Below are 14,130 nucleotides of genomic sequence, written 5' to 3'. Positions count from 1 at the left end.
GAGCGGACAAATCATTAACCATGGTCCATTCTATACCTATGGCCTCTCTCGGCCCATGATTTGAAATGGAAGAAGAAGGATACATTATTGCAGCTCGAATGGAAAGTTTTACTGCACTCAGCGTACTCACCAGACGTAACGCTTTATAATTACCACTTCCTCAAATCGACGCAGCATAGCTTGGCTGGTGGTTTCGCAAAGTTGAAGAAGTGCAATATCGTTCCTTCGACATAGTATAGTCATGTTGCCAAGAAGATGGGGAAAACTTGTTGAAAATGGTGGAATCAAAATAAATGGAACCACCTAATACATATATATACGATATATTGGAAATTTCGTTTTTCGAAAAGATAAAAACGTGGCGCAAATTCACAAACATATAAAGAACTCATTAGCGTACAATGTCGGCTTGTCGGAATTCAGAAATAAACGCATATTTTCGGAAGAAGGTATAAAAGTTTTATCTCAAAAATTCTTTTAACTTTAGTTGGCAAATCGTCACTGATGTTGTTTAAATTAATCGAACGAATATTGTAAGATATTTCACGTGCATGAAATTTACTCGACCTTTCCTTACGGACTTGGGCATATAAAAAAAAATTTGTTTTCACATTTTAAAATTATTAGAAATCGTCTCTATTTCGTTTAATTACTTGTTTGCTATGCTGTATTAGTAATGTAAATATAAAATGTATACTTACAATCACTCGAACACCCTCTACCTTATAACTAGTTTTTGGTGGTTTCGCCTTTGGCACATAACGATAGAATTCTTCATTTTCTTTGTACCACTTTATGGCATACAAAGCTTCACCTTTTCCATATTCTTCCCCTTCTTTGTCATCATTAACTTGGTCGCTTTGTTCGCTGCTGTCAGCGAAGCTATTATCAGGTACTGCATGTCCAAAAGGACTCATGCGTCGAGAATTCTCAACCGGTTCGCTATGCCTATCAACATTATATGAATCAATTGCTCTCGAATGGCTTGCATCAATTTTATCTGCGATCGCTGGACTTTTCCCCCGATATATGCTATGCGCATACGGCGAAGATGATGTCTGATAAGCATATAAATATTTTTGCTGATCTGGCATCTCTTTTGACTCTGGCTGCTGATAATGATACTGTTGATAAGATTCCTGTAGTGGGTGATGACGGTCATAGAATTGACTGTTATCAGACGGATGCTTTTGATGATAGGAATATTGATATTGATTGTCGTATTTACTTTGCTGACGATATGGTTGCTCTCGCCATTTTTGTTTATTTTGCGGTGCACGCAATCGTCTTCTTGAGAACCATTCTTCATCTTGGGAATCATGCTGATAATTGTCATGTTCGTGGTCGCGATTAGGACTATAAGAATTTATTAACGATATATCCCGTACCTTATCCAATTCGTATTGACATTCAAGAAACACAGATTCACCCCTTAGCTTATAAGAAGGTATTGACACCTTCACAAGCCGCAAAGCAGCGAAACCTACAACGAGAAAAATTTATATAAATAATTGTAAATAAGGTTCAGGATTTATTTAAATGCACGTAACTTAAGGTAAGCTAGCCTTATATTAAACCAATCATTTTAGAAAATTATGCTGCTTGTCTACCTGCGCATGTATTTGCCTGTCTGGCGCCTTCTTACGTAGCGACAGTTCGCAATTTTCAACAGACAAAACCTATTTGGAAATAATTTTTTATTAATTTGATCGTACCAGTGTTATGAGCTCTGGCCATATGACGTCTTAGTTTGAACAACTCATCAAATGAATAAAAGTTTTAACGACAAAAAGCGCCAAATACAATATTTCATGCCACTTCTATAGGATAGCTCCTACCAAAAGTGAGCTACTTACCAACTTTTATTCTACTATTTATTATTATAATTGTGTTTGCAAAAAGATCTAATTTTCAGTACCTTATGATGAAAATTGCCACGTAGTGCTGAAAATCAACTAAGAAGTATGCTTGTACATGGAAAAGAGGTATAACTTCTTATTTCCCATCACGAAAATCAATGAAAAATTGTATTACGCAAAATGATGTAACGTGTTTAATGGTCGACTTGAGCCGATTGTTATGTTTTTACTTTTCATACCCTTCATCAGTTGTGGTAAAGTGATATACTAAGTCTGTGCAGACGCATGCAACGCCTTGAAAGAATTTAGAGTCATTTCCTGAATCGATGTAAACCTATCTGCCCTCCCGTCCAACTTATTTTCTTCTTTTTAAACTACAGAGCACCATTATTGAGACATTTTGATGAAATTTGCATCATTGACGTGTTTTAGCGTAAGGACGCAAGCTATTGAAAATGGTTCGAATGAGATACTTTTATGACCACTTTCCTTATAAAGCCTTATTTTGGCCATTCTTATATTAGTAGCTGTAGGGTGGAGAAGGGTATTCGACGATGAGCCGTGGCACACTATTGTGTTTTTCCTTATTTCCAATATATTTTCAAAAAATACGATAAAAAATTATTGTAGATCGCATATCACGTACTGTGGCTACATAATGTCAAGATGTCTTTAGGCTCTTGATCGTTGTAAACCCAGCCTTAATAGATGTAGAGCGTAATTTTTTTTTCCGTCTGCTACGAAGACAAGTGCTGACAAAAGTCATCACTGCGCTTGAGAAAAAATGTTCGTATTATGATGAAGCAAATCATAACATAGTGCCACGCCTCAATGTCGAGCGCGAAGCCAAACGTCCTTGTCCCCGACGTAGCTCTGTGGCTAAGGAATGTAACAGAATTGAAATGAACGTTGGGCGAAGAACATACTAAAGCCTTTGGCAGGGTTTTCTATAACCTACACGACTGGCGAAGTTTGTTCGAATTTACGCAATAACCACAAGGGCTTCAGCTAGATCGTCGACAATACCGATTGATGCAGAATCATTTTCTGATTCAATATCAGTTTGTTTCTCTGCAGATGTGCTAATTGTTCCAAAGGTTCTTCTAAATGCTATGAACCGAATGTACGTAATGTACTCAGAGATCTGGATACACCAATTTGCGACGGTGACTAATAAAAGCGAGAAAAAATTTTAAAAATTGTACTTAACAATAGAGTGATCATTACTAAAAAGAAATTTCGTAATAGTCAAGCAAATATCTTGACCAAGAAGCAGGTGATTGTGAAATTTGAATCGAAACCGCTTTATTTTTTCCAAACACAATAATGTTTTTTACAGTTGTACTCTTATTGCCCAAGTTTCCAAACGCATTGAGAGAAAGACGTCTTTCAACAAAAATAAGACAAAGTTAACTGCAAACCGAAATCTAAAAAAAAGAATAAACCTTTTTCCAGGTGAAGACTGCAACGTTCGATGTACAAGGGCAAGAAGATAACCGCGATGGAAATAAGAAATAAATATTTTTTAAGAAACACAAAAACTGCCGTTAGTTCTAGATGAAGTCATAAACATTGAAGATTACAATGTTAGCAGCAGATCCTGCAAAGGTTCCATGTATTTAAATTCGACTATATATCTTGTATCTATCTTTTTTTTTATGGACATAGCGGCAGCAGACTGTCGACTAGTAGCCCCGCAACGCTTGGGTGAAACAAAACTGAAACCGCTTTTGCTCATGATGAGCCCTACATTCTTCGTATTCTCATGAGGTCAGAGGATCGATTGTCGCTTTTGTGTGGCCCTATAACCGAAACGTGTCGTGAAGAGAGCTGGTATTTTTCTTCTATCTTTACCTTTCCATCAGCATTATCAGTAGTAGGTCACAAAGCGTAGCTTCTATTTCCGCAAATCTGAGAAGCATCAAAGATGCCCACGTCTTTTTTATCTAACTATTTATCTATATATCTTCTATGGGTGTACCTTCATCTATCCTTTCTTTTCAAAGGCTCGCACACAACGCCAGCAGTTTAGAAGCCGCCATTTCCTTTTTCTCCGTGTGCCACGGCCACACAAACTCTGACGTCTTTACTAGACCTTCAACGCATCGTGAACGCAACACAAAGAGTTTAGAATATGCCATTTTCAAGATGACACACACTGTGGCGCTCTTCCCGGGGTTCCTTTTCATGTCTCCGTCTGCTGGTCTTTTCCTTCCGCCTTTATCGAAGGCGGGAACCTGACAGCGAAAATATCCCTTTGTTTATTATTTTCAATCGACTACTCCAAAAGTTCGCGCGGTAGTTTCGACAGTTGACTTTAGCCACCCTCCGACTTTTAGAAAGTTACAAATATAAGACTAGATTGAAAATTAAAATATTGGTCATATCGGTAATTTCGATCGCTTTAAATAGGGAGCGTTTCGCAAAACAGCCACAAATAAATCGATGCATGATTTTTCTAACCTATAAAGGACGTACGCACAAAGAAGAAAACGCAAATAATTGCATCTACTATATATCTTGAAAACTTTCCTCGCCTCTTTCAATGCAACAACAAGAAGTCGACATAGGAAAGAAAAATTCAGTTCATGTTGAATGCAATTTCTTTTTGATTAGTGTTTTAAGAAAAAGCCATCATAAAATGAAAAGGATGCTATTTCTGATGAAATGATTGTTAATTCTCCATTCTCTCTATTCATGTTCATATCTTATAAGCTTGCCTTTCAACTTTTATGATCTTTCCTGGATTCGTCTTTTGTCTCGTTATAATTTGATTAAATCACGTAAATATTTAAAAAGAATTAAAATTATCTTTTCATAAGCGCCTTACCTTATTTCAAAAGAGTTTTTTGTTTTCGCTGCACATAAAACAAAAGCCACAACTACTGATTGGCACACACACACACAATATTCTGATGTAACTTCTGCATATAAATCAAATTGCTACTTATGTGGTTGTGGAAACGAATGATGCGGAATATTTATTAAAATTTATTTACGACTTTTTGCGGATAGTAAGTCAAGTATAATATAATGAATACAGGCAAATATATTACGTTTCTTGAATATTTGCGATGTTAAAATTTAAATTTTATGATGATTTTTATAATGTGCTACAACTCTTGATTATGATATCATAAAAAAATAAAAATAAATCTCCATACTTTGCTTACTCTTTAAGGAAATTGTAAATATCTCATAAATAAAAGACAAAACATGGGAAGAGTAAATATTTGGCTGTGCAAGTAAGTCATGCTCAGGCTACCATAAAAGTAAGGTTATGTTCTATGTTTTATATACAGTGTTGCAATAAATTTGCAATAAATCTATTCTTTGCACTCAAAATATGTTTGTTATCAAGCAAACATTACAGCAAATAGGACTCTTATACTCAATGCGGTTTTTTGGAACATTAAATGAGACTTCCGAAAGAATCATCACTTTCGATCCTTAAAAAATACGAAAAATAGAGATTGGGCTTAAGCCGAGTTTTTCACTTTGTGAATGTTCGACATCCAAGTGCAACTCAGTTTCAACATTTTCCCATTTCTTATATAGAAGACTTTCCTATCAAATTTAACTTAATAAATATGTTTATAGAAACCCCTTAATTTGTTTTTATTTGCAGGCTTAAAATTACACCGATTGGCATCATTTTGGCTCAAGATAAAGTTTATAAACAAGTTGGTCGCCACATTTAATAATGGGGCACGAAAACAACCAGGGCTTGGAAGAAGCGGAATTCCTAGCATGGAAAAACTAAAATTCATGATGCCGTCATAAAGCAAAAGTGGTCTTATGCAGGTGGCGATTGCCAGTGATAAAACCGTGAGGAGCAAAGTCCGAGCTCCTTTTGGCCCGCATTATGTTAAGGTTAATAGTTCACATTTCCAAGTAATTTAAGTATAGAGTAAACACCTTCACAATACGACTACGCCAATCACATGACTGACGTGATCGAAATCATCTCTTTTGAATGAGATTAAAAGAAGTGGCAATCAAGAGAAGAGAAACAAACGACCTGACTTACGAAGTCGGAATTGTGTGGGGTTCTCGCTTCTTTTAGCCGTAGACAAGAGTAGATGTGTGCTTGAACAACTAACCATCTTGAATAAAAGTATAAATTATGATAGTAAGTGATGAGTCAGTAGTGGAGCTGTAAAGCCTGCTTGAGATTAATTGTAAGTCGTGATAAATAAAAATTGTTTGTGTAAGTCAACGAAGTTAAATGTTTCGCATTCTTTGGTGATGTAAATTAAAATACGTTGCCACAACAAATAGAAGTTTTGTAGCAAGAAGGAGCAATAATTTGTCTCAGCCCATAGGATAGATTATATCGATGCACCTGGCGTGAATTCTTAATCAGGTGAGTTCCCTAGAATTATTGACAATTAATATACTTGAACTGGACACCTCTCAGCCTTGCAAGACAATCCTGCAAGAGCGGAACGGTCAGCTCTCGCAAATTGGTTAATCTCCTGCGATCAAAAAGTGACTGGACATGCCAGCTTTCGTCAAAGTTTCCATATGGTATGTCCATAGCAATAGCAAGCGTCTCCCCGAAGGATCTTCGCAAGCACCAAGCACGGTTCAACCAATGCTGTCACCTTTACCCATCTAAGCAGAGTACTTGTGACCTTGTGAGCGGGTAACCTGACCCCGTCGATACCTTAGCTCATAGCATACTTTAGAATTAGCGGTATGCGCGTGCCATCATATTCGTAATTCCACACTTGCGTTTTGGATTCTCCATACTTCCGGGAAAGCCACCCCTACTACTCTATCCCCTGAATTTGTTGGACTAGGAGAAGTAATCAACTCAGTCAGACACCCTCGCACTACACAGTCGTTAGCTTTTCTACAACCTACTCACTGGACCTCCTGAGTAGCCGACAGCTTTGGTGAGGAAGTCTGAACGCGCCCGGCCCCCAATACTCTTTCACCAAGAAAAGTAGCCCCGCCGCACGGGAAAACTCCATAGGACATTAGGATAAGAATATATTTCTGTACTTGTGCGGTCCAGGAAAACAAATTTCCTGAATTCCGGACGCCTCTAAGAATACTCCATCCTTAAGTTGATAGGAAATTCGCAATTTGGTACAAATATATATAACCCGCCAAGTTTTCAAGTCAACGTTAACGCATATATTCTTATGTCCTTACAACATAACAATGTCACAACGTAAATTTTAATATCGCAACAACTTCATATGGATGAAATTTGAGATATATTAGAGATCACGCCAATAACAAATTTTTCACTTAAGTAAAAATTGAATAAAAATTCGCAGAGATAATATCGCCTTGTAATTTGTTTTTGTATTTTTCTCTTTTTTGTCGTAAACACTTCCGAAAGTATATAACATGTTTTCAACATAGATTAAAAGATTCGAACTTTAAGGCGACCAGTTCTTCGTAAGCAAGTAGAAGAAAATTTGTTCAACTTCAATTTTTTAATCAAAATCACTTCTCCACTTCACTTAAATTCACAGATTCAGTTTTTAAATAGCCAAAAAAAAATGACGATATCCCTGACAATGGCGCAGAAGTTTTCAAAGTGCTCTGATCTTTTGAAAGCATAAAACAGAGATTTGAAATTAATTTACAATATCACATAGTGAGGTTTCCCTTACAGCAGTCGAGCACGAAAGTTCGATCGAAATTTAATGTAACCTTCAAACCTTAGCCAATTCCAATCCATTAATTTGTATTAAACGGAACCTATCAACCTATCAACTATTACATATATAATATTATCATAGCACTTTACCTGCACCGTGCAGCTGGCGACTGGCGGAAACCAGATTACCAGGTTAACGAATTAAAAATGACGCGATGAATTTAGATAATGGTAACTTGCTTGTAAAAGAGTACACAAGCAGAATATTTGCCAAAGACAAAGTCAGTCGAGTCAGCCGCAAGAAAATCGAAAAGTGAGTCGCAAAAGAATCGGAAGCGAGTCGAGAGAGTCGATTCAAGAAATTTGAAATGCAATCTTCAAATGAATAGGACCCGGACGAGACTTAAACCGCAAAAACATATAGGTTCCTGAAAATAATTTGTAAATGGATCTCCTAATTTTATAAACAAAATCTATACTATCCTAAAAATCACAATCCAGTGATGCGAATTTAATTTCAAAAAAGTTCACGAAAGTTGGATTTACGTTACAACATATTAGAACGAAATTAGTTTTATGGTGTAGAAAAAAGCGAGACAAGTCCTGACTGAAATTTTTATTATCCCTTATATCACTTGCGGTAAGTTTGTGCGAGTGTTTGCAACACCCAGACGGTCTTGAAATAGACCCACCTTTTATTGCATCTATAGATGCATTGCTAAATCGATCTAGTCTTGTCTGTCCGTTTGTCCATCTGTCCTTCTTGTTTTCTTGTGTTCAGCCTACAAGCCGCATATGTTTAATGGAATTTGGAAAACTGACGTGTTTTGGTCCAAAGATAACTTTTTCAAGCTCTTCATGGAAAGTCTTAGCTTTACAAGTCGTTATATGAATAACTGTAGCAAGCTTCATGCAAGAGCTTTCAATATATTTTGCCAACAATAAAGCTAGTATCTGAATTTTTGCAACGTTGACCGTGAACAGAGGGAGGCAGGGCCAGGCGTGCGTAGATCGATACAGAATTTAATACTAGTTAAGAATATGTACTTTATGGGGTTATTTGCCTGCGTGGCCGAGTGGACAAATAGTCTCGATTAACAACTCAGTGATCGAAGATTTAAATCCTACATGCGATAGAGTTTTCAATAAAGCTGTTGGTCTTAGATCCTAGTGCTTTAAGACTTTAGTGTTGAAATTAATAATAATAATAATTCAGAACTTCTTTTTTTTGGCAGTCACTCTTCACCGAAAAAGTATTGTCTTTTTGAAATCATACGTACCATGAATGAAACAGCAAACGACTAAGGCAGTGCATGCTTCCAATGATAGATACATTTCCGCAGCATAATCCTTTTTGTAAACGTATTTCCACTTAATCTTAGCACATCACACTCATGGCTTTTTTTATTTTATTTAAAATAACAAAAAAAAAGCTATGTTGATGTATGGACTTATCTTTGATAAGCATCACCTTAAATTAATGCCAAGCACTTGTATTGTGTCTATGAAGTTTCTTTTGTTGTTTGTTCATGTCATAACATTTGACTTCATCATCTATTGATGGCATTTAAAAAAAATAAGAAAATTACACATTCGCCATGGGACGAATTTCCGCTACCTCCACCAGTCTATAAATTCTAATTCTAAGTTAGCTAAACAATTATCGCTACTTTTGCCTTTAACTTTTGGTTGCGCAGAATTTTAGATCAATGTCTGTGCAATCCAGGCTTTTACCTAAACGTTTTTCAAAGCTAAAGTGATTCAGCTGCGCATTCAGTTAGATTTTGAAAAAATGTATATTAAATTGAAAGCAATTTCCGCCAAGTGCTGTGAGCAGGAGACTGCTTTTCACATTAAAATTCTGGAAAGCCCTATGAATTTTAGCTCAGTGTCTGCTAAATACTATAAGTAAGAATTTTTAAATCACGTAATTTTTAAAAACGTTTGCTTTGGTCGTTCATCCGTTTTTCCGTTGACGGCTTAGATAGTTTCCCCAAATATATATGGAGGAAAATCTAGAAGAGCGTGAACCAAGCTTGAACTTTCAATTTCAATATTTGCTAATCTGTAATTACAGCCCTTCTCTTACTGCGTGCATACCGCTCTAGATGGCTCCTATGAATAATTATTTAAAACTTTATAACAATATCTGTCCGGTTCCGGATTTTACAGTTTTCTACTTATTGTGGGCTTGATTGTTGTGTAGTCTGATACGATCCGATAAATATGTGCACTCTAAACCTTAGATTAAGACAAATCATCAGCTACAATCTATTATCTATAATGGGATTTATTATAATGAACTCATGTTCCTTATGAGTTATGAGCCAAATTTCATTTTTCACTTTAACCCCATGCATGGATAAGCGCCTGAACAATGGATGGCAAAGAACGACAAGGGAAGAACAGACGGACATACAAATGAATAGGCGGACCTAATGTGATCTATTCCGAATCTTAAGCTGCTTAGGAATATACGAAAAATTTTTAATGTCTACGAGACCAAGTTCTGAATCCCATAAAGGGAAAAACAAATTCGGCACGACATCCGTCTTGGTATAAAACAATTAATTAAACAAAATAATTTATACAATAATTTTTTTTTAAATTTCAAAATGTATGTCACTCTTGTAGTTACAAGCGGATTGCACAGCTCGATTTTGCGATCAAAATATATCTAAAGCATTCACTATTATTATTTGTAATCCTTGATAAGAGAAGAAATTTTCTTCTTTTTTTGTTTTATATATTATTGTTACTATTGTGTACGTATTAGTAAATTTGAATCCACTTTAATTAAACCTTTTTTTCTGATTTTTTAATTTACACAAATAATTTTAAATATTCAACACTAATCACTACTTTGCGTAAAAAATTAATTTCTGTTATCCGTTACCGATTCGGTTAGTTGACTAACGACCACATCCTTAAGCGCAATCTTTGAAACTAAACATATTCATTTAAAATTGTATCATTTTAACTAATGTAGCTCAAAAATAAAGTAAACAGATAAGGCTGACTGGACTTGACGGCTTTATCAACAAAGCTCTTCGGTTACACATCTTCAATTTCATATTTTTTCTCTTTTGTGATAGGAAAAAAAAGCTTTCGAATTTTCTTCTCTTAATTTCTCTTAACTCCTTAAAGCTTTTGCTAGTACCTATGACAAATTAGAACATTATAGTACGGCAAGGCTGATTGTTGAACCATTTCGCCTAATGGCAATTCTTCGTGAATTTAAGTCATAAGAAAACGAAAAATTGTAGTTCTTTGGAAAGACTTACATTTCCATAAAAACGCTTATAGAAGAAGGATTTCAAATAGTTAAACAGTTAATATCGTAATAAATATAACAGCGAGAGCCTACGATTGGATGGAAAATCTATATATATATATAATTGTCTTTGATATGATGTAAAAAAGAATAAAATGCTTCGTTCGGGAAGCGCTCTTAACAAAGACTTAAAAGTCGCTTCGTTGACGGCAGTCGATCGTCGGAAAACAGTTTATTATATTAGTTCGTCATAACCGACCAACTAGAAGATGTGGCCTACTTTAGCATATATCAGGCGAATCAAGCGAGCATACAAAAAATTGGGAAATCCCTTTTCAGAACAATGTTTAACAATTTCTTTTTCAAACTTGGTATTTTATCACGCCAAATACGAAACGGGATAAAGGAGCAGAGAATAAATGGAAAGAAGATAATGGAAGTAGAACGATAAGGGCACAAAGGGAAAGATAGTGAAAAGATAACGTGATAAACGCCACAAGTAGTCGTCAAGAAATGTCACCTATTTACTTACCTACCAAAGGTTATTCTACCTATCTATCCTACCTGCTCTAACTTTTTTCGTTTTCAGTGAGGGTAGTAGCAGCTCACCGTAAACTAGTGGTCCTATACTTGCGTCGAACCATCCCGGAACCGTTCTCGTATTACCTCGAGAGGGACCTTTATGCAATCTTGATCCTCATTATAATATTGTACGGGCGACACAACTATAATTGTAGTTCGTGCTATACCTCAAGTATGTAAGCGTATTACTGGCGGGGTTCCTATAAGTAATAGTACTTACCTACTTTGCCTACCTAATTTACCCACCTTTTCTACTGATTTATCCGACTTTATCTATTCTACCTAACCTTTTCACCCTAACTGATCTGTCTTACCTACCTGCCCTACCTCTTTTACGCCAGCAAGCACTCTAGTACACTTTTCTAGCTACCTATCCTATCCCGCCCTCCTTACGTACCTAGCTAGCGATTTATTATCTCATGTATATAGTAGACGATATACATGGAACGTTTTGACATCCTTTAAGACATATTAAATGCCTGTAGTGGCCGTATTTTTCCAAAAATGCTGTCAAACTCCTGAAGCTTGTCTATCCGTCTGTCTGTCTCATCTTTCGCCATGTAAATCGATGTCCAACCCTCAGATTGTTAGTTTCGGGTATGCAGGCCTTTTTTTGGCCAAAGCGTGAGCCGTATTAAATTTAAATCGAATCACTGTCATAAAGCTCTGCTATCATAACTATAGTGAACTGTGCATCATCATAAAATATCCTACACCTTTTAACATTAATTTACATAACGACTTTTCGAAATGAAGAGTTACATCGGAAGTGTTCGAAAACCTGATCCGGTCAATTTTGATCCTTGGTCCTTTAGTCAAAACATGTCAATCTATTAAATCGCACTAAAATATCTTAAAAATTGCGGCTTGTAGGTTGAATACGAGAAACTTAGACGGACGGACGGACAAATAAGAACTCATTCGAAATCGTTTTCTAAATCTGAATCACTCGGTATAATAAAAGTTCAGTCTACCCCTGATCCTTCTGGGTGCTACGTACGTCCGCACAAACTAAGTAAACCCTTGTTGCACATGTGTTGCAGGGCAGATTATTCACAAGTCAGCCTCACCCGACTCTAAAACTTTAATTTATCCATCGTCTGAGTTATCTACAACAATTTGTGACTTACTTTCCCTTACCTTAACCGTTAGCTTTTGCGTTTGCATTAACAGCAGAAATAGATTTCTTAATAAGAGCCAAGTATGACTGTAGTTGCTTTATCTGTTAGAGCGCAACAGTTACCTGAACTTGCACTAGTTATTGGCTCTACAATTAATGTATGATTCTATTAAAAACAATCATACGGATGTAAGCACAGTTGGTGACTCTCCCCTCCGCTAATATGTTATCACTGCCAGCAGAGAACTTTAAAAAGTTACGAGCATTTATTAAAGATGCAGCAAGAAACTTATAAAACTAAAACTTAAATTTGCCTGCATTTATTTATTTATTTTTTATTTTTTTTTTTTCTTTTGCATGCATAAATTTTTCCTAAACTTGTGCGCTTTACATCATTATCTTGACTAATCTGATTATATCGTTTTGGTTACTTTCGCTAGAATTTTAAAACAACAACAACGACAGCGAAAGTTAGAATGAAATTTTTTACCGTAAAAATAAAGAAAATAAAAATTCACATAAACTATATTTTCACTGCTTTTAGGCAAGACATGTTGTTATTGTTGTCTTGTTGTTGAAGGCCCCTTAACCACAAGGTATATCAGCCACAATGCAAGTTTACCTGCATTGTGTCGGTGTATGTAAAAATAATCCTGCTTAAATCTGCTTATAATGAAGATTGCAAAGGAGACAATGTGTTACGCAAGTTTTTATTAATTTTCTTTTCTTTTTATTTTTTTGTTTTTGTACCTCCACTAGTTTTAATTAATGCAGATATTCTGACTGATTATAGAGCAAAATTCTGAAATTCTCAAGCAAGAGTTTTTATTAATCATAGCGAAAAAAAGTGTAGGATAGATATGAAATCCGTATGAATTGAAATTTGCCACCAATCTTTAAGAGCACATCGCGTACATTTTCTAACCAAGAAAAGAAATCGTAGATGGATTGGCTGCTGCCCAATGGAAAATTTTCCAATTGATTATTATAAGCGAACTTTTTAAGTGCTCAACAAACAGCGTTGTACAACAATACAACAAATGCGCAAATGTACAATGTACAAATCATTTTCCTTTGTCATAACAAATTGTATCTTGCGTCTATATGTAAATCCGTAACGAAAATCGTGTAAATTTCAAACGCTCCAAGTAACTCCAAGCAATTACAAATATATTCGACTGAGTGGCCGAGTAGAGAAGAGTCTCGACTAGCAACACAATGGTGGTGGGTTCTCAATTCACAAGTACGCTAGACTTTTTAATAAAGCCGAAAACCTTAGATGACTTAGACTTTTAATCTTAGAATTTTGAGGTTATATTCGATTCAGATTTTTGTGCATATTCTATAATGCACGGATCAGTAGTAACGTGAGTCGGTCAGGTTTATTAAGCACAATGTTACAAAATATTTTCAAATGTTTGGACTCAACCGTAAGCTTATATTCGAATTATTGGTTGAGATTTTTCTTTTTTAATGACCTTGTATTCGATTCCGTTGATTGTGACTCTAAAAACCGACGGCATGTTTATGTGCATTCCATGCATTCGAAATCTTCGTTTGCGCTAACGGGGGAATGTTTACCACAAATACTACACGGTTGCGCAGACAGACGGATGGACAGACGAACAGACGGACATGTTTAGCTGCATTCCATATATGAAACTGGCCAAGAATT

At 35.8% G+C, this 14,130-nt stretch overlaps 1 protein-coding gene across 1 annotated transcript in view; it reads right to left on the bottom strand.

Moving 5' to 3' along the window:
• Positions 1-8,817, bottom strand: part of LOC119640017 — a 31,866-nt gene extending 23,049 nt beyond the window's left edge. Inside the window, exons 1-2 of the mRNA XM_038037794.1 lie at positions 8,760-8,817; positions 702-1,483 (exon numbers count right to left, since the gene is read on the bottom strand). Of these exons, the coding sequence (XP_037893722.1) occupies positions 702-1,483; positions 8,760-8,814 (837 nt within the window). The 5' untranslated portion in view covers positions 8,815-8,817. The remainder of the gene's footprint in view (positions 1-701; positions 1,484-8,759) is intronic.
• Positions 8,818-14,130: the final 5,313 nt, after the last annotated feature.

The sequence above is a fragment of the Glossina fuscipes genome, unplaced genomic scaffold (genome assembly GCF_014805625.2).
Source record: "Glossina fuscipes isolate IAEA_lab_2018 unplaced genomic scaffold, Yale_Gfus_2 114, whole genome shotgun sequence".
NCBI classification, from domain to species: Eukaryota; Metazoa; Arthropoda; class Insecta; order Diptera; family Glossinidae; genus Glossina; species Glossina fuscipes.
This window is presented reverse-complemented; position numbering and strand designations above follow the sequence as displayed.